This window comes from Dermacentor silvarum, chromosome 4, assembly GCF_013339745.2.
Source record: "Dermacentor silvarum isolate Dsil-2018 chromosome 4, BIME_Dsil_1.4, whole genome shotgun sequence".
Lineage (NCBI taxonomy): Eukaryota > Metazoa > Arthropoda > Arachnida > Ixodida > Ixodidae > Dermacentor > Dermacentor silvarum.
This window is the reverse complement of record NC_051157.2, coordinates 19042395-19062267: the sequence shown is the minus strand read 5'-3', so window position 1 is coordinate 19062267 and position 19873 is coordinate 19042395. Positions and strand designations below refer to the sequence as shown.

At 45.7% G+C, this 19873-nt stretch overlaps 1 protein-coding gene across 5 annotated transcripts in view; it reads left to right on the top strand.

The window, feature by feature from the left end:
- Positions 1–19873, top strand: part of LOC119449569 (zinc finger CCCH domain-containing protein 11A) — a 209688-nt gene that overhangs the window by 174926 nt on the left and 14889 nt on the right. For all 5 annotated transcript variants that reach the window (XM_049665310.1, XM_037712763.2, XM_037712765.2 and 2 more), the window contains one exon: positions 15714–15809. In XM_049665310.1, coding sequence (XP_049521267.1) covers positions 15714–15809 — 96 coding nt within the window. The remainder of the gene's footprint in view (positions 1–15713; positions 15810–19873) is intronic.

Genomic DNA, 19873 nt, shown 5'->3' with positions numbered 1-19873 from the left:
GAATAATTTCATGCAGCTCAAGCACCTTATGCCAATGCTACTTAGAGGGAAATCTGCCACCACCGTCTTTTATGAGAGTTTCCTAAGAGGCGCTGTGCCACAATGGGAATGCCTGGATGTGGGTGAGCAAAGCTTGGCTCGAACGTGGCTTGGTTTAAAACAGTCATTTCCGTACAAATGAGTTCTTTGAAATCATCATATAAAGTCTTTGTGCTCTCTGCAGTGCATCGTTAATGTTTGCTGACGTGTAATACAAGTGAAGCAAACAAGCAGATGATTGAAACTGATGCACAGTGAACATATACTCTGTAGATTTTTCCTTCCAACTTTAGCGCTCGCCAGTGCTGTTCACTTCCGATATTGTTGTACACCCCAACATGAGTTGTAGTTTAATAAAAAAAAATATTTTACAAGAAAAATCAGCATTTTACATGCTGTTGTAGTAAAAAAATGAATCATTGTGACAGACAAGGTGCTTCTAGCCAGACACATGTTCAGTGTTTTGGCTCTCCTAGAAAAATGCCATTCTGAAGCTTCCATGTACATGGCAGCCTGAATATCGAACATGGGCACATATGGGTGATTTATCCATGAATGGCCTGTCATCAGCAGCGTTTTACAATGTTCTGCCATTGCAAGCCATAAAGTTTGAATCTAGCAGCTGCAATATGCATGTGGCCAACCATAGCTCTCACTGTTTATTTCTTCTGGTTCCTGTTTGTAAATAAGAGTATATTCGTCAAAAAAACATGAAAGCTTATGGGTACGGTACACATGGAAGGGCATTGCAGCCTATTCTCATTGTCAGCAGTCTCCCATTGGGGCTATGGTTGTGGTATCAACGCAGTGCATATGAAAGTGCAGTCTAGTGCATTCAAAAAGCGATAAATGACTCTAAGGCCACACTGAACACTGGCATAGATTATCATTGGACCTATGTCTCTAGCTCAGCAACACGTGTATTGCACATTTAAGCATTGAATGCCTTTGTGCTAGCTCTTTTGTTAAGTGCTGTGCTAGTTTTTGAGAAGAGAACCAATATTTTAAGTAGCTAGCTACATGCGCACCAGTGGGAAACTGCATGGCAGTTCACACGTAATGCTATTGCTGCCCCTACTATAGATGGAATACAATGCCTCACATAGAATTGGGTGTGTTAAGAAATTGACTAGCTTCCCTGTTAATATTATGCCCCAAATATATGTCCACACCCCGCCTTGTGGAGAAGCTTGCTTGCAAGGCTTCGTTTCGTTCTCATCTCTGTCCATAGCTTTTACAAGCATAGTGTAGAGCAGAATAATGCATGTTCACACCTATGGTTATCAGTTATTTCTACGTACAACGCCACAATCATCAAAAGTTTTGTAAACGAGCACCTCCACCAGGCAAGGCACTGCCACATCAGCACCATCGTGCTTTTCATTGAAGCTAACATTGCTTAGTTTTAATTAACTCTTTATAGGGCAAACCCCGCTATAGAATTGACGCATTCTCTAAGATAGTAAGGGCTCATTCACACTGGCAAATTGCAGAGGTCGTGTGACCAATTTGGTCGCAAAGCGACTGGTTCCACGCGGTTGCTTTGGTAAAAAAGCGACTGTTTTGAGTTCACTGCTTGGTTTTTCAGTTGTGCAACTGCATTTGCAATCTCTACTGAACCAATCGGGAGTGCAGGAGCAGCATATCTGTATACACTGATGCTTATTTTACGAGGCAATGACATTCCGAGCAAACGTAAATAGTAGCAACTGCAAGACATTTCGGTGTGGCGATGGGCCGGTTGCACTTGCCGATCTGAAGATCACTCATCACGAGTCTCTCCTTGGTCACCAGTCGCAGTCAGGTGCATAACCTCTGTCAATCGCCGGTGTGAATGCGCCCCAAGGCCGGGAGGGAACTAATGACGAGAAAATGTTTTGGGTTGGGTTGTGAAAGGATCTCGGGCTCACCCAGAGGGGGTCGCGCTGCCGCTGGCTCAAGCCTCTTGTTTCCGGTCTTTGCAGGGGTGTCGACGTCTCGCTATTGCTAGAGGCAGGAAGAGTTAGGTCTTGGGCGCGCATGGTGTGCTTGGCTCCGGGGCCCTCAAGGCTGCCAATACTCCCTCCGCCGCCTCTGGCACCACCATTGCGACACGCCCGGATTGGCATTCTCCTCTGCACTCTGCAGTTGCTCCCCCCCTCTCCTCTTCCCTTTTTGTTGTTGATACTGTTTTTTTTTTTTTTTTATCTTTCTGCCTGTCTTTATTTTCCCCCATCGATGTTGAACAGCGTAGCACAAGAGCCACAAGACCTCACCTTCCTCACTTTTTCTTCTGTTCTTCCTGCAAATCTCTTCTTGTTGAAAGAAACGCACGCGTGGTCTTATGCCAGGCAGGTCTTTCTTGTTTGTTGGATTTTTAAAAATGTTTGTTTCCCCCACTTTATTTTACATGCGAACAGTTTGACTGTTGGCACTAGTTATGGGAAAGAGAGTCAGGAAAATGAATTTTCTTTCACACAGTTTAGAAGTAGTAATTGTGTTATCATTAATTTATTGTTTGCGAGTGTGTCGGCTTTGTACAGAAAAAAAAAATATTGCCAGCTGGGGTGTTTGCTATTTTGGCGACGTGGTGTTGCACGTGTACCTGTGTGATCTATTTTTTGTCCTTGGCTGGGGATCCTTTTCCAGTGATAACAAATGGCTTTTCTTTTTTTTAGTCACATAATGCACTCATTCCGTACACAGCTTAGTCTTTTTTTTTTGACAGCTTGCAGGTCTGCACAAAATCGTTAAACATTTCCTGTTGCTTGTTTCTTCGCTCTACTGTGCATTTTGTTTGCCCTCCCCTCCCTGTGACAGGGTCAATGTGTGCATGTCTCGTGTGGTGGTGTTTGGGACAATGCCTTCGTTCTGTTTTTGTTTGAATATTTGTTGCTTGCCAAAAAAAAAAGAGGCATATTTATATAAAGTTTTTTTTCTTCTGAGCATCCTGATCAGACTATGTCTACAGTACTGTTGATGAAAAGAAAAAAAAATTCCCGAAACAAATAAAGTTCTTGCACAAGGAACGATCAAGCATGCATGTGTTGTCTCTTTCAGAACTTTTTTTTTTTTTCTGTAATATACTTGGTTGCCAGAATCCTTTTTTTCTGCTTGTTATCAGTTTGGTATCCCTGCTTTTCTCATTAGAAACGGCACAGGTAAGTTAAGAGGGGGGCTAAAGCAGCTGCACTGTTGCTAAAAAAGCCAGTCATTGTAAAACTGAGGCATGTAGAGAAGCTGTGTACATCGGACAGCTTCTTTCCGATACTTTGAGTGTTCCCGACATGCTTCACCCCTGCCTTTTAAGAGGCGTCGCGTGGTGGTGCCTGTGGCCCTGAAGGTCATGGTACTTGCTGTGTTGGTATTCTTTCCCTGGAGAGAAAATGCACTTGTGTGGGAGTAATGTAATAACACTTTTAAAAACTTGGCAAGTCGCTTCAAAATTATTTCAGAATATTTTTATATGCCTTGCAGATATTGCTTTGCAGTATATTCATTTACGTAGCTGGTTCACTGTGAGAATGAACTACACCTTGAAAGCGAGGTCACCTGCAGTGCAACAAGCACTTTTTCTGTGAACTGCATACGTGCGCATGCACATTGGTGAATGTAGTTGCCTTATCGTATGTTGCTTTTGCATATTCATACTTTATGTATTGCACTTATCTACCTTCTGTGCACATCGTCATACTGTACACAAAACATATGTTTCTTTTTTGGAACTCCGATCAGGAACACTCTGTGCTTACATTCTGAGGAGAGCCATCTATGATCACGTTTGTCATTATGCCATTACATCTGCACAGTTGAAAGGTTTCAAGTATAGTCTTGACCATGACTTGTGTAGTATAATATGCAATATCATGGTGTTTATCTAGAGGCTGTAAGTGCTACAATATATTGAAAATTCGCCTAAATGCAACATTATGTTCAGTGCTTGCAGTTATATCCACGCAATTTGTTTGTATGAGGGTCTCCAAACACCGCGATGAGGGAAATTTATTTTTCTGTTCAACACTGAATCTGCATGCAAAAAAAAAAAAAAATTCAAGGGATGTTTCAACCACAAACGTATGTTTTTCAAGAAAAATCTCTCAAAACGTAGTCACGTCATTACCTCCAGCATGGGGGCTGTCTTCAGGTAATACATGCAACAGAATTTTTACCAACCAATTGCTCTAGCAGAAGTTTTAGTTCTTTTGTAAGAATGTCAATTTTCATATATACAAGGATTGGGGGAAGTTGGCATAAGGATAAACTTTTTTGTGAAACTTTGTGATAGCAGTTTAGAGACCTGACAGGCTACTTTTCTTCGGCCATGTTAACTCACGAGTGCTCACTATACAAGGTTTGCAGTGTTTCTCATGTCAGAAATATTTTATTCTCACCATTGCTCACACTCCTATGCTCTTACTCAAAGCGAGCCATATTTTTTTTTATTGATATGGAGTATTTAAAAAAATTTTTTTCATACTATGAGGCAGCTGTCTGCTTTTGTGAATACATTTTTGTTTTACTTATGCTTTGTGGTCGACCACATTCACTTTACAAAACAGGGCAGGCACAAGACAATTTGACTGCTTTTTATGCTGACAACAGTGTCAGGTATAGGTGCACACTAAATGTGGTATGCTAGGTATCTGTGGGTGCAAATCACTGGCATCTCGGAGGTTAGGTTGAAGGTGCACACTAAATATGGTACGCTAGGTACCTGTAGGTGCGAATCACTGGTGTTACAGAGGTTAAGTTGAACTCTTTCTGAAATTATCTGTGTTTCTAGCTACTTCTCTTTTGCATGATCTTAAAAAATGAGGAAATTATGTTAAGATGGCAGATAAACTATTGTTTTATAGCTGAGACTGAATTGTAGCCTGAATGACAGGGTGAGAGTCTGAATCAGTGTAACCAATATGTTTTCGGCAAGCAACAAGAATGTGAAGCCAGCTCTGCAAAATGAATTTGAAATTCTATAGCAACACTGTGGAGGGCACAAAATACATTTGGCAAATAAGTTGTGGTCGCTTCTGCTTGGAAGACCCATCAATCGCGGAATGATAGTCTTGCCATCACAGGAACATTGTGGTGTCATCAATTGTTGTCTCATGGTGAAAATTAACCCTGAAATTGAGCAGCGACATATCTAGTATAGTCTGCATCAAGTGCAATTATCAAGCAAAAGATTGCGAACAATTGCGGAGAGTCACTTGTGCACTGCACACATTTGAATTGCTGAGTGACTCGGTATGGAATAAGGGTTCAGCAAAACTTTCTGTAAAAGGTGCTGCTGCATGTATCATTGCCATATTTGTCAGAAATTATGCTCCATATGCCCGGTCTACTGAGCATAGAACATTTGGTCCGATGAAGGCGTCTTTACAAAACGTACTTGGATCACTGTAAAGGATTTGAAATGTTTGAGCTGCATCTGGGCGACAGTTGTACAGCAGGTGTAGGTAGAGAAGGTATTGGTGGCACGCTTGCTTCGAAGTTGTCTTGCTGCCATGCACAATATTGAAATGGCCGCTGGTCAGAACTAATCTATAGTTCTGGTTACATTCTGGCTGCATGGGATGCAGTGCAACTTCATGTGTCAAAATATACTAGGACACCAAAAGTAAGCAACACAGTTCTGTGGTATGCATAGAGTGACACTTGAAGTATTAAAAAATGAATGCTATGGTACTAGTATTTTCATGCATGTGCCCTGACCTAATTTTCATTGTGTTGCATTAAAATGCACTTCAATGTTGGTGCAGTGTGCTAACAGTTTGCATATATGCTACTTGGAAGCAAGTGTTCTGATAATGGGCAGTGGTACTGAAATGGCACTAAGGTGCCATGAATTTTGTTAATAATGGCTGTGTGTGATGAACCCGGAGGCATTTGCCATTCGAATTTTGAGGGCATTTTTTATACCCATCCCTTTATATCTGTTAGTGCAGAAAGATGTCTTAAGTCTGGCACACATCAAAGTTCTGGATGCACATGCATTTCTGAATACAGAATAGCTGCTATCAATATTTCCTGTTGGCATGTTTATTGATTTGTTTTATTTCAAATACTTTCAAAGGTTGTTTGAAGGGCACAACCCATTACGGAGAAAAGTGGTATAATGTAACAATGTTGACAAAGTGCATAGTGACAGTACAAGTGCATAGTGTAGCATTCAATATTTGTTTCTGGACTAAGACAAAATCAAGTGTCCTATTGATTCTTTTTTCAAGGAGCAAAATGCTGGTGAGGCTTTTTATGATATGTTGGTACAACTTTCAGCGTGGTCATGGCTAGAGTAATTTGAGCGACATTATTCAGATTTGAAATGCAGATGATGTCTGCATTAACGATTGCTTGTTGGCTTAGAAATGTGCCAGCCACCTGGCATATTTCTGACAGGAACATATGTATGCGCCTATGTTTGCATCGCTTGGTGATGGTAAGATTGGGCAGCTGCTGCTTCAGTACCAGAATACGGTCGTAATGTTAGCATGCACTCGAAAAACATGGTACATTCACACGCAGGTACTGTAATGGCATCTTGTCTCACTGGCTGTGACCAGGAACAGGCTAATGAGACAGCAGCCCGTGTGCGATTTAACTCGTATCAGTGGCACACGGGATCGGCGTCATTGGGAATGGCGTTTAATCTTCTCTTTTTTTGTCTTTGGCCCCAGCGGCAACAACGAGCCACTTATCTGAGACGGGAACTTATTTAACTGTGATGATCTAAGTGGGCACTCCATCAGCCACAGACTTATGTGCCACTAACTAAGCCAGTAAACGCGTGAACAGGGGCTAGAAAGTGCGGCGACAGTTCCGCCGCACCGCATCCCCCCAAATCTCTGAAGGCCGAGTGGAATGCTTGTCCTTGCCTCTTAGCTGAAAGAGCAGTATTACATGTCCGGGAAGCAGTTCTAGTCACGCTTTCTCACAATTTGGGTAGTTCAACAGGGGGGCCTAATAGAGCTTTGGCGGGAAGGATCTGCGTGTCGACTGTGGCCAGCGTTTTATTACGCGCTTAGCGCTGCAGGCAAGTCTCGCTTCGCTCGTGCAGACGTTGCTTTAGAGCGTCAAGGAGCGTTACGATGTGCCAGTATCGGCACGCCTGGCCTGTCCTTTGTCCCACGATACTTCTTTGCTTCTTTCCATACGTGTATATGTGTGTGTGTGTGTGTGCGTGTGTGTCCGCATGCGCGTGCGCGTGCGCGTTCTCTTGGGATCGGTGTGTACTTATGCGCGCGCGTGTGCACCCCCGCCCAGGGCGCCACCACGCCGTGTTCCAGGGGTTCCTGCGCCATGGCAGCGTCTACCTGGGTCGACCCGGCTGGCACTGAGCGGAGAAGCCCCGCAGCTGCCGGCTATCGCTTCTCTCACTTTCTCACCTATCCTCCCACTCCTTCTCGTACTGCTGCCCTGCCTTCTTAACTCCCGCTCGCCGCCTTTTCTTTCGTCCTTTTTCCCCTCTACCTGTCTGTTTTGTCTCGTCTTCGAATGATACCAGTGAACAAGCGCGTCAGTCTATAGACGCATTTCGCCCTTCCTCCCCCTCTACTCCCTGCGGTCGACCAGAAAGTGCCGTTACCAGCTGGCGCGGAGTTCCCTGGTGGTCGGTGTGGTCTGCTACGGCCCGGAGCGCCGCGGTCGACTACAGACGCCAGTGGCGGCTGTTGTAGACGAAGACGTCGGCGCACACGTGAACGATACGTTTTTTGGGGTGACATGAGCGTATGCGCCGGTTCTGATCCTATGTCTCCCGTCGCTGGCGCATTCTAGAGTCAGAAGGATGTCGTTCTGCGGCGACTTCGCGCCTGAACGCGCGAGGCTGGCACGTTAGCAGGATCCGTAGCCAACGCTTGAATCTGGTGCGCCCAAGCTCTAGGTGGGTGGTACGCTTAGCCGTTGCGAACTAGTGGGCCCACTGGCTTGCTGACGAGCGAGGCAGTTTCCACCGCGACAGCTGCGGAGAGGGTAGCTGCTGTATTCGTGCTCGTGCCAGAGCTCCCGCTTCCAAGGGCGCTACTCGTGACTAATGTCGAGCTCCGGCCAGAAGGCGGGATTTGTGTCCGCTAGCTGCGCTCTAAGACTGTCGTGGACTGTCCACACATTGAATGTGTTTCGTGGTTGAAATTGAAACATGTTTCCTGCTGCTTCGGTGAGCAGGAGGCTGCTCTGCCAGCTGTTTCGCACATTTTTTTTTTTTTTTCTCATTTCGAGTTTCTGACGGGACTGAAAAAACTTCATTTTTTTTTTTTTTTGTCTGCTTCCTTCCCTTTCCTGTGCGCGTTTTCTTCTTTCCTCCGGGACAAGGACACGGTCCTTGAACCCGCGGTCATGGTTGTGCGAGAATCTCAGGCGCGTTCCTTTCGAACCCTCTACCAACTGCATTGACAGTTGCTCCGAACGCCCACGCGGGTTAGCATTCCCAGACTAAGCGCCTCAACCTTGACCGCGGTGGGAGTTTCTTGTTTTCTTCATTCGTTTGTGTTGCACAGGCTGTTAGTCTTTTGTATGTTTCTTGTTGGTCTGTGTTCTTTCGCTCTTGGTCCTTTCCTACCAACGCCCCGACGCGACAAGCATCCCGAACAAGCGTCTGAGTTCTGCTCTGTGCTCCCCTACCTCCTCTGACCTCCCTTCTGTGTCACGTGACCCCTCACACGAAAGGCGCTTGCTATATGCTGGACGTCACTAACAGAACCGAAGAGAATGCAAGCTGTTTGTACATAACAATAAAAAAAAAGAATACAAGAACATGAGACCACGACCGTAGCACATGTGATTCCTCCTGGTGGCATCTGTCTCAACTCCTCGAGACGAGCGCGCTGCTGACGAAGCCTGCGGCAAGTATGGCTCCTTGCGGAGCACGACCTAATATAGCACGACCGCTGTTGCAGCGACCACTGCCGGATCAGCTGTGCGAGGAACACCTGGCGCCGTTTTCTGAAGTATGCCTAGAAAGTTCCTGTGGGGTAACGACTGCTTGTAACCGCCATGTTCTGCGCTAACGGAGTTCTTGTTTGACGTCGTCTTTAATATCGGTCAGGGAGGCTCGTTTGCTAAAACCGCTTGTAACGAGAACATGTTATAGCATTATCGCCTATATCTTTGCATCCGTATACTACCTATGCGCCTTGCTTTGGTATCGTTGTGTAGAGGAAAGAAGGCATTACTAGGTCATACATGTGTCCCGCGTTGTCGCGCCACGCATCACGCAATCGGAGCTAAATTTAGCCTCTTGCTCGGCGTTCATAGCTCGGCTGTACGTTTGTCGATCTGATAGAGCTCACTCGGCCATAGTAGGTATAATCCATCAGACTCAAACAAGTACTCGTGAGGAAGGCCTACAAGCGGTAATGTGCCGAGTTTTCACGCTAGCTCGGCTACGCGAAATGTTATCTTACGGAATGTTCGCTGTCATTATGGGGAGTATGCTGTGTGCGCATAATTCAAATTGTGCAGAGTTAACAGACACCTCAGTTTGTGTCTCTTATTTTTCAGTTTGCCTAAATAGCGCCTGCGTGAAATAACGAACACCAGGAAGGAACAGTTGGTGTCACCTACATTATTATACATGCAGATACGCCTTGACCAAACGGCGCGCCTCGATAGATAAGCAAACATTCAACGCCATAAATGGTTTCGTACTGATTTTTAAAGTGAGGATTTCTTTGTCTCAGCATAATCTGATGCAGTTGTTCTTGGTATTCGACATTGCGTTTCCGTACGGTACCTGTGTTGTTTCGTCACTACCCGTTTTACTAATAAGTGGTATCTGCTATTTCTGTAGTATTACTTTGTTTTGCGCTACATCTCATTCGGGCTTTTGTTCCGTCAGAACAACTGATCCTTTTTCCACTGAATTTTCTTAGCTCCACATTTCACATTTTTCCTTTTATACAACTAAATTTTCTGTGTTGTGTTACTTCCAATGTATCGCCCACTCCTGCCTTAAGTCTGGCATCAACACTGGCAGTACATTCTCAAATAACATATATTAGTATGAAGCTCGATGGGTGCGGTACGATACGCTGGCCCACCACGGCTATATATATATAAAATACTGCAGACTGTGAGCCCTAGCAGAGGCGAGCATACAAAAAATATATACACGTGTGAGGACCGAGAAAATGCGCAAAAATAATCAAAATATCCAGCCAACATTTCAGTTAACACGCTCTAACATTTTCATAAATGTATTGGCATTGGCACTGTCAACGTTTTTTCGGTAGTGCATTCCATTGTTTAGTGGTCTTAGGGAAAAAAAAAATATTTGTGTGTATCGTTCGACGCACGTAAATCCTCATTTTTCCGTGCTTCTGGTGAGTGTTTTCTTGAAAAACTCGACACAGATATCGCGATTTATTGATTTGGAGTTTATCATATATTTGGTACAGGAACTTTAGTCTCTTTTTCTAGCCTCGACTGGAGGGATTCAAGATTAAGAGAACTTAGCATATCCAACACGCTATCAGTTCGCCGGTAGTTGCTTATGAACGTGGCTGCAGTTCCTTGTGTTCGTTCTAATTTGGCAATATTTAGTACGAAGCACTTAATGGGCCCTGGCTGTCGGCGTCTAATGTGATGTCATGTCGTCGTGGTCACGCACAAAAACAAGATCTGCCGAAAACTCGCGTCTCGTTCACTTGGTATATACCAAAATGTGCATGGAAGGGTACGAATGTGTGACTAACGTGACTGATAGGTCATGACATCAATAACATCACATGCTCATCAGTTACGTCATGATTAACAATAATCACGTGTGGCGCATACCCGCATTGGATATGCGGGTCTGAACCAGGGATATGCGGGAATTAGCAGAAACTCGTGAAAATCGCTTCCGAAACTCCAGTCTGGTACCAGCGCAGCACAAGAGAGGGCGCCACCAGCGCTCGATTCCTCCTCACTTGTGCAAGAATATAGCATAAGGGAAACACCGGCGCATCACTGCATCGCACTTCCTCAGGTTCCACGTTATTGGAGCTGCATTTGAACTACACAAGCGCAGAATTTGTGCAAGATTGGTGCTACATTAAGCGCAGGATTTTTGTTTTGTGTGTGGATCCCACAGAGCTGAAGCATATTCGAGACGAGGTCTGACTAATGGGATAAAAACTGCAAGCTTCGCCTGTTGGGGTGCTCCTGAAAGTTTGCGGCGAAGTCCCCACAATGTACGAAGAGCGCTAGCAGAAATATTTTCAATATGGTCCTTCCAGCTCATATGTTCTGTTAGCGTTACCCCGAGGCAGAAAAATTGTTGAGCGCAGTACAGCCAATAGAATAGGGAAAGTGTAAGACTGACTTACAGTTACTTCATCACGTAGCACTTATTAGTGTTTAAAGTCATTCCCCACTCTTCACACCAGCTGAGAACCCAACTAAGGTTATTTCTGAGTCTAATTTGATCCCTTTCTCATTCGGCAACTCTATACAATACACAATCATCTGCGAAAAGTTTCATTTTCACGTCATGCTCAACGGCTCTCAATGTCATTTACCTAAATCACGAACAGCGTCTCGGAAAAACAATTGTTAACTTCAACGTACTGAACACGGTCTTCAAGGTAGGCCCTAATGAAGTCTACAAGCTGAATATTCCTGTTGCGCGAAGCTTTGAGACAAGTTTTTAGTTAGGCACTTTATCGAAGGCCTTGGCAAAGTCTAAAAATATTGTATCTGTCTGCTCCCTGCGATTGCTGTGATTGCGGTGGACAGGCCTTCTCTAAAACCGTGCTGAGCTTCAGATAGCAAGCACTTGTCCTCTAGGTATTGTTTTAGATGCTGAGAGATCACGTGCTCCAACATTTTACAGCAGATTGAGGTCAGTAAAAGAGGGTGGAAGTTTGAGACGTTTGAATGTTTATTACGCTTTGGTATAGTCACAATTCGAGAAATTCTCTAGTCAAATGGAACCGCGCACTGCAAGAATGATGCATTGAACTCAAATACTGCTAAACCCATTCCGCGTCACGCCGCAAGAAGGCAGTAGGAATATATGCCCGATTGCCTTTATTAAAGCGAAGCTTCTTATGTCTAGGTGAAATCGTATATGGCTAGGCGAAATCGCCTGTGTACACACTACTATTATCAGCATTGACTCGAGCGTTGTCTTCTTCCGCAGCTTAGGAAGCCTACACGCAACGCCGTTTTAGGGCGGTGACAACACCAACATTTTGACCGCTATTTACTGCCAAATTTGGTGGGCAGCCATTTTCGTCCCCAGTCTTTCCTTTTTTTTTTTTTTTTTTGTCACGCTCTGATGTACTCATGTTGGCATACGATCTATTGAATTTTTAAAAATTTGGTTTTGCGCCAATGCGCACAAGAAACCTGCATACATGTTCAATATACTAGTTGTATTTTCCTTTTATTTGAACACATCAAACTTACTTTTCTATTACATGTCGTGCGACACATGTAAAGCAACAAGTTATAAGGCACGATGGCGTCCTCGGGGTAGCATTATCTCACGCCAAGAATGTGAACTGCATTAAGCATTATCGTTGCCTTCCAGTTGTACGCGATATATAAAGGGTGCTTTTCGAAGTGTGCTGTAATAAAGACTGTCCTTACTAGTCTGTTTAACTAAAACGTAGACGTGCCGTGTACGGTGCTCAGACGTGCCATTTGTCTCTGGCTGCTGAGGCCAAAGTTTATTAAAAGAAGTTAATTAATTTCACGTCACCAAGGGTTGCGGGAAATGTGGTCTGTCGGCTGGTCTTTCGCCATTTTGTGCCCTAGATTTAACCCGCCAATTTAGCTGGCGGTGGCAAGCGCCCTTACAAAGGCTGTCACCACCCTAAAACGGCGTTGCATGTAGGCTCCCTACCGCAGCTGGCTCGTTAGCGCGCCTCGGGTTGCGCTCGTGCTCGTGCTCGGCACGCGCTCGTGCCTCTACTCCCGCGTTCGTCGTCGTCTTCCACAGCTGGCTGCGTTGCCGCTCATCATTCCAGCGTAGGATTTTTACTTCTCTTCTGTCGTCGTAATTGGGAGGCCTTGTTTACGAGGGTATGAGCCATTCATTGTCTTACGTACCGAACAGATTTAATTTTGAAGCAATTTAATTTCGAAGATTCGTAAGCTGCAATGGCGGGCGAAGGCTGCTAACCACGGCGCCGAGCAAACTCGAGACCTCGAACGCAAGCGACAACGGCGGACTGCGGGCATACCGTCAGTGACGTCGTTCTCTCCGTCGCAGCCGAACGTGTGTGTAACCTCATAATTGAGAAATGAATGAATACTTTAATGAACCCTCTGGATTAACCCAGTGATAAACACCGGGGTTGCACGTTTCAGCTTCGCTGGTTAGTCATCTTCACGGAGGGGAAGGGCCGACGAATTTTTTTTTTTCAAATATAGAACTAATTTCAGAGTGTCCTCCTGGGTGATCCGCCATTGACGAGCCAACTCCAACAGATCGGATGATGTCATGCGTGTCTTGGCGCATACACTGACGAGTGTGCCTTCAGCGTCTAGTAAAATAGACCGCGATTGGGCTCTTGTCAAGAACCTCCAAAACTTGCCAGGAGCTTCTCTCAATAAATTGACTCAAGTAACAGAAAAAAAAAAGTTCTTAGCTTTCTTAATTTTGCACCGCAGCTCATTTCTTAACATGGTCAACCTTGGTTCAGCACATGCAGTTGCTGTCGCATTCATTGTTTCGCCCTTATGACGAAACTGTGATTATTATTTTCTTTGCATAGGTTTATTTCGCTACCTAGGTATTGCTAATTTCGGTTGGTGAGGTAGGCCATGTGTACCTAAAGGCATGCACATGCAGCTTTCAGCTGACACAGACGTAATCTAACGGCACTCCAGGAAAAAACCCAAGAAACCCTTTGCAGATGTGTGCCAATCTGACCAAAGTGATACATCAAAGACAGCGAAGGTGTGTGTAAGCGAGTTCTCACACACTTATGACGTACTAAGCGTTTGTTTGATGTCGGTTCTTGAGATTTTCCACAACCGACGCCCCCCTGGGGGGTATTCTGTAAGAGTCTACCTAATGGTCTGTCCACTTCGGCTGTCACCATTGGCTGCTGCTTCACGAGCAGGAAGGTGCCAGCCAGTCTCCTTCCTGCTCGTGAAGCAGCAGCCAATGGTGACAGCCGAAGTGGACAGCCCACTAGGTGGACTCTTACAGAGTAGCCCCCCCCCCCCCCCCCCCCCTGGTCATGTGGCCGCTTGGGCCTCCCATGCAGCCGGCCTTGTTGGAGAACGCCATCAGCCTTTCACTGACGCAGCCGTACAAACTCCTAACCATAGAGTTTCTCACTATAACACCTAGAGGGTAAACTGGCGCCACCGTCTATGCGAGTTTCTTAAAGGGCTGCCGTGCCCTCATGGGAATGACGGGATATGTGTCTGCGAGGCTTGTGTTGGCTGGTGTTGTACGAGGCTTCATCTAAAACGTGGATATGGCTACACAAATAACGCGTTCTTAAAATCTACATAAAAGGCTTTCATTCACCCATATTACATCTCTCAATAACGTTTACTGACCTACAGTGCAGCATCAAGCGAAGAAAACCAAGAACAGACGACGGCAAGTTGTTCCAAAGCGAGCGAGAATCTTGCCGTCTGCCCTCCAACTTTAGCGGCCAGCTGATACTTTCTACGTTTCATAGAATTGTGCATCCAATAGTATGTCCTCAAAATTAAACAAAACATGTTTTTTTGTGTAATAATAAAGCTAAAGTAGTTTTTACGTCCTGTTTTATCAGGAAAAGAATCATAGTGACAGACGGAACTGTGCTAGCCAGGCGCGTCTTCAAGGCGTTGTGGCTCTCCAAGAACGATGCCAATCCGAATCCACAATATACCGGCATTCCCTTGCATACCACGGCGCAGCAGCGCCACATTTCCCTCTAGGTTTTATAGTGTGAAACTCTATGCTCCTAGCTAACCTCCAACGTGAAGCCGTTAGAAACTAACGTACAAAATTAATGGTTAAAAAAAAAAAAAAAAAACAGCGCCTACAAGTTTTCTATTCGGATGAGATATACGGAAGGCAACTTTTATTTTATCATCATTTATTATTACTTTTCAAAGAAAATTCCGGGCTCCGACACCCGTTGCGTTGCATTTATATTTTATATCGGCCACGGCGTCGCACGCCGGTCTTCAACGCCACACACAAACCGTTGCAGAACTCAAAAAAGAATGAGCATTCACTTCTGTCAGCGAACTGAGCCAATGCGCTTTTTGTTATCCGATGGATGTCAAAGATATGTGTAAAGCCGACTATCGCGTCAGTTGGATCCCGAATGAACGTTGTTCGAATCGCCCGATGTTCGAAACAGACGTGCGTAAAAATACATGGCCACTTCATGGCACGTTTGATGACGGTCGAATTTAAAAGCGGGCCGGATCGACTTCGTTGGATTAACGGGACCTAAACGTACGCACACGCATTAAACACGTTTCGTTAAATACGTCCACCTAACGGCAAAACAATTAGATCCCCTGTAAAACAAAGCAGTGGCGGAGAATTACAGAAGCTTTTCTTCAATCTGTTCTTTTACATTGGTTAGTGATGTGTCTCTCCGCCCTGCAGGAAAGCCGTAGGGAAACTGGGAAAGCAGGACATTCATGTTTTCTCCTGGAGTATGATTGTCGCCCTCAATATCCATCGATTGAGGGAAGCAAAGCAAACGAATCAAACAGTACGTGCCGTTTCTTTGACGCTTCTCTTTCAGAGTCTGACAATGAGAGCACCTTTGGAACGCCGCAGAAGAGTCGCACTTCGCCTTCGTCGCGCTGCGAACAAACTGGAGACCGAAGTCCGAGTAAAGGTAAGCATCGAGCACTTCCAAACGCCGCTCCGGCATTGTCTCCTAAATCTTCATTGAGCCTGCGCGCCGTCCAATCTCGCAGGACATGCGTCAGGTAGTATTTATTATTGCGATAGCAATTATATGGACACTCCAAAACAGATTTCTGCCGTCGTCGTCGCCGTGAGGTTCCGTATGACGTCAACGGCGATGAAATCGTCGCCGCCCTCCAGACGCTGTATGTGCGAGTGAAAGGGCGCGAAGGACGCGCGCTTTCACGGGGAGCGCACGCACGTCGGAGAGCAAACGCGCGTTCTGCGCTGTGCTCCCTGAAGGGCTGCAGAATTAAGCGTCTCTTTCCTCCTTTCCATATATAGAGAGCAAACACAACTTTTTCCGTCGCGCGAAAGGTTGTGGGGGTACGGGAGGGAGGGAGGGGAGGCGACGTTTAGCTGCGGCACCAAATACGTAATTATATAAAAACGCCGCGCGCGTTCGGTGCGAACGCGGGCAAAACGTCGATGGCGTCGGCAACAGTTCTGCGCGTTGCTGGTGCTGCTGCATGTCCAACTTTATACAGCTGATAAAACTACTATCCTTACTCCGTATAGCTCTACTAATTTGCTATCGCAATTGGTGCTTCGCCTTTCGGGTGAAACTGCGACAAATTTATTTATTTATTTATTTATTTATTTATTTATTTATTTATTTATTTATTTATTTATTTGTCCATACTGCGAGCCCTTTCGGGGCTGTTACAGGGTGGGGATAGAAACTAAAAAAAAATGTCATGCACACTAATAATTATCTGTATTTACAAACAGTTAAGAAATTACAGTATGCATTTACATTCAAAACTCAGTGAAACATCACTTGCAAATTGCTTTCAAAAGAATCAGCAGCAGTTACAAATACCTCTGAGTTAAGTTTATTCCAATCAACAATTGTTCTTACTAAGAAAGAATGTTTAAAGACGTCATCTCTGGATGACGTCTTTAATAAGACGTTAAGGCATAATTATGATTCATCCGGGACAATATCTTCCGGGAGGTCGCAAATACGGTCTGGGATCCACGTTTAGGTTTCTCGTATACAATCGAAACAGAAATTTTGACCCAGCAACCTTCCTACGCGTCGCCAGTGTCGGAAGCTTCGCTTTATGAAGTAAGTCTCTAACAGATTGCATTCGGTATATATAACAAAAAAAGACGAACCTTGCCGCAAGCCGTTTTACTCTCTCCAAATTATCGATAAGGTATCGCTGGTGACGATCTCAAACCAGACACGCGTGCTCCACGCTTGGCTGAACAGTTGCCGAATATGCATTTAGTTTTACGTCGGAGCTGGCATACTTCAATTTTCGGTTTAACAAGCCAAGATTTATCTGCGCCCATTCACAAGCGTTCGCTTCATGGCGGCTCCAGTTTAAATCACTTTTTACTGTTAGAACGAGGTACTTCATTTCATTTGTACGTCTTAATATGTCACCGCCAATAGCATCTGAAAAAAGTGAGGGCAATTTCTTATCTGATATAGTCATGCAGGCAGAATTGGTAAAATTAATTTGCATGCTCCATGAGACACGCCAATTATTAAATATCTGCAAGGACTCATTCAATACAAGTTGATCGCTGACGTATCTTACTCGAGAGAAAATTTGACAGTAATCTGTAAACAGGCGTAGTTCAACCAAAGGGTTGATATGCACGGCTATATCATTGATATAAATGAAAAACAGTGCCGGTCCTAAGACCGACCCCTGCGGAACGCCGGCCGTAACCGGCAATGCCGACGATCGCTCATTGGAAATTTCCACGAACTGCTGTCTATTCTTTAAATAGGCCTGTAACCATTGCACAGCTTCCGAACTAAGACCGCTGTCATAAAGCTTCGTACAAGTTTCGCATGGCAGACCTTGTCGAAAGACTTCGACAAAAGGCTTCTAACGCAATGACATCTATGTCTTCTTTGTTGTTTACGGCTGCCGCAAATTGTTGAATTGTCTCAAAATGTTGAGTTAAAATGCTTTTCTCGAAAGTACAGACACCTACGAAAACCATGTTGTTTAGCATAGGATAGGTTTTCCTCTTCCATGGGATCAATTATATTGTTACGCCGTGGTCACTGCCAGTGAAAAGTGAGGGAAGCGAGGGAAGGAGAAAGAAGAAGACGACGTTGCTCCTGCGATTGACTCCGGCCAGCATAGCCCAAGGTGCTACATCTTTGTGTCTCAATCAGTAAACACTCCCTTAACCCTCTCCCGAGGCCGTAACAATATATTTACAGGTTATATGTTCTAACAGATTGCAGGCAGTGCATGTAATTGAAAAAAAAAAAAAAAGTCGCAGTTTCGCTCGAAAGGCGAAGCACCGATTGCGACAGCAAATTAGCACAGAGCCATACGAAGTAAGGATAGTACTTTTATCGGCTGTATCAGCTTGTAAGCATTCGCTTGCTAACTACCTGCAAATTAACAAGCATGGTGTCAGCGCGCACAGCAAACATGAGCACGTCACATTCGATGACCGCGGGCACGCGCTGTCAAAATGCCTGCGTGAAGAAACGCGGCAGCAGCAGCGAGCGAAGTGACCTTCGTGTTGGCAATATCGCTTCAGCGCAAACTGAGCGCCGAGAACACACAGCACGCACAAAGCTACGAGCTGCTGCCGACGCACCTAGACTGTGCCTCCGACGCAGATCGCTCTCAAGCAGTGGGTAGCCAGAAATTTTGTGAGGGGCGGGGGGGTGACGTTGCAGTGCGGCCTCCTCCTTATCGAATTTCTCGAGAGATCAAATGTACGAATCATAACTGCATTGTCAATGCCATTATATATCAGATGCTGCAAAGGAATTATTGAATGCTACGCACTGTCCAGTAAAATATGTTTTTTTTTTTTTCATTAAAGAATATATTCGTATGTCACAAAAAAATGTCACAGTTTCGCCCTAAGGGCGAAGCAATGAATGCGATAGCAACACACCAATGTCATACGAAGTAAGGTGAGCGGCTTTGGTAGCAATATGAATTGTAGTAAACATGAGCTGATTAAGTAAGCAGGTGTGCTGCGGCGTAAGTAGATCGACATGAAGAGAGACTCGATGACCACGAGAAGGCGCGTGTGAAACGGTGGTGTTGATGAGAAGCGCTTCCCGTGGGCAGCGCGTGCGAAGGGACACACCTGTAGCGCTGCACTGCCGATCCGGGCAGCATTGCATGTGTAGCGTGCGTTGGAAAATGTGGCCCGACTATTACTAACTGAATGAACAAGCGTGGTGTGAGCGCGAACAAACAAACATGAATAGATCACACTGAACGACTGCAGACAACGACCGTCAAAAGTCAGGCAGCAAGCGGATACGCCGCAGCGGCGAAGGTACGTGCGGTCTATCGCTTCAACGGAAACTGAGCGGCGAATGCACGGCGCATAAAGGTCAGAGCCGTGTGGAGATAAGAGACGGTGCGGCGAGCGACGAGCGCGGTTGTTGGCAGAGTAAAAGTGCCCCCCCCCCCCCCCCCGCTCCCTCCGGCGCTCGCTTCCCGCTTCCCTGCTTGCGCGTGGGAGAGATAAGAGACGGTGCGGTCGAGCGACGAGCGCGGTTGTTGGCAGAGTATAAGTGTGTCTCCCCCCCCCCCCCCCCCCCCACTCCCTCCGGCCCTGGCTTCCCGCTTCCTTGCTTGCGCGTGGGAGATTGAGTGCGTTCGCTCTCCGTGGTAGCGCGCGTCCCCGCACGCTTCCGCTCGGGCATACGGCGCGCGGTGAAGATTTTACCTATACGGAACCTCACGGCGACGGCGACGCCGACGGCAGAAATCCGGTTGAAGTGTCCATATAATTGCTATCGCAATAAAATTGTGGCAGAAATAACGGATATCAATGCTCCCGCGCTTTTTTTTTTAGGGGCGAAGCTCCTTAGGGTGTGGGTCGTTCCCTCCTCTGTAGTAGTAGTAGTAGTATGTAGCCACCTCAAGTTTATGAATTGCTCAATAGATGGCGTTGTGTGTCCGTACGTGAAAGAGACACCGCATGTAGTTTTATGAAGTGTTCACTAGGGCACGGCCGGGCTCGACTGGCGCGCGCGCTCGC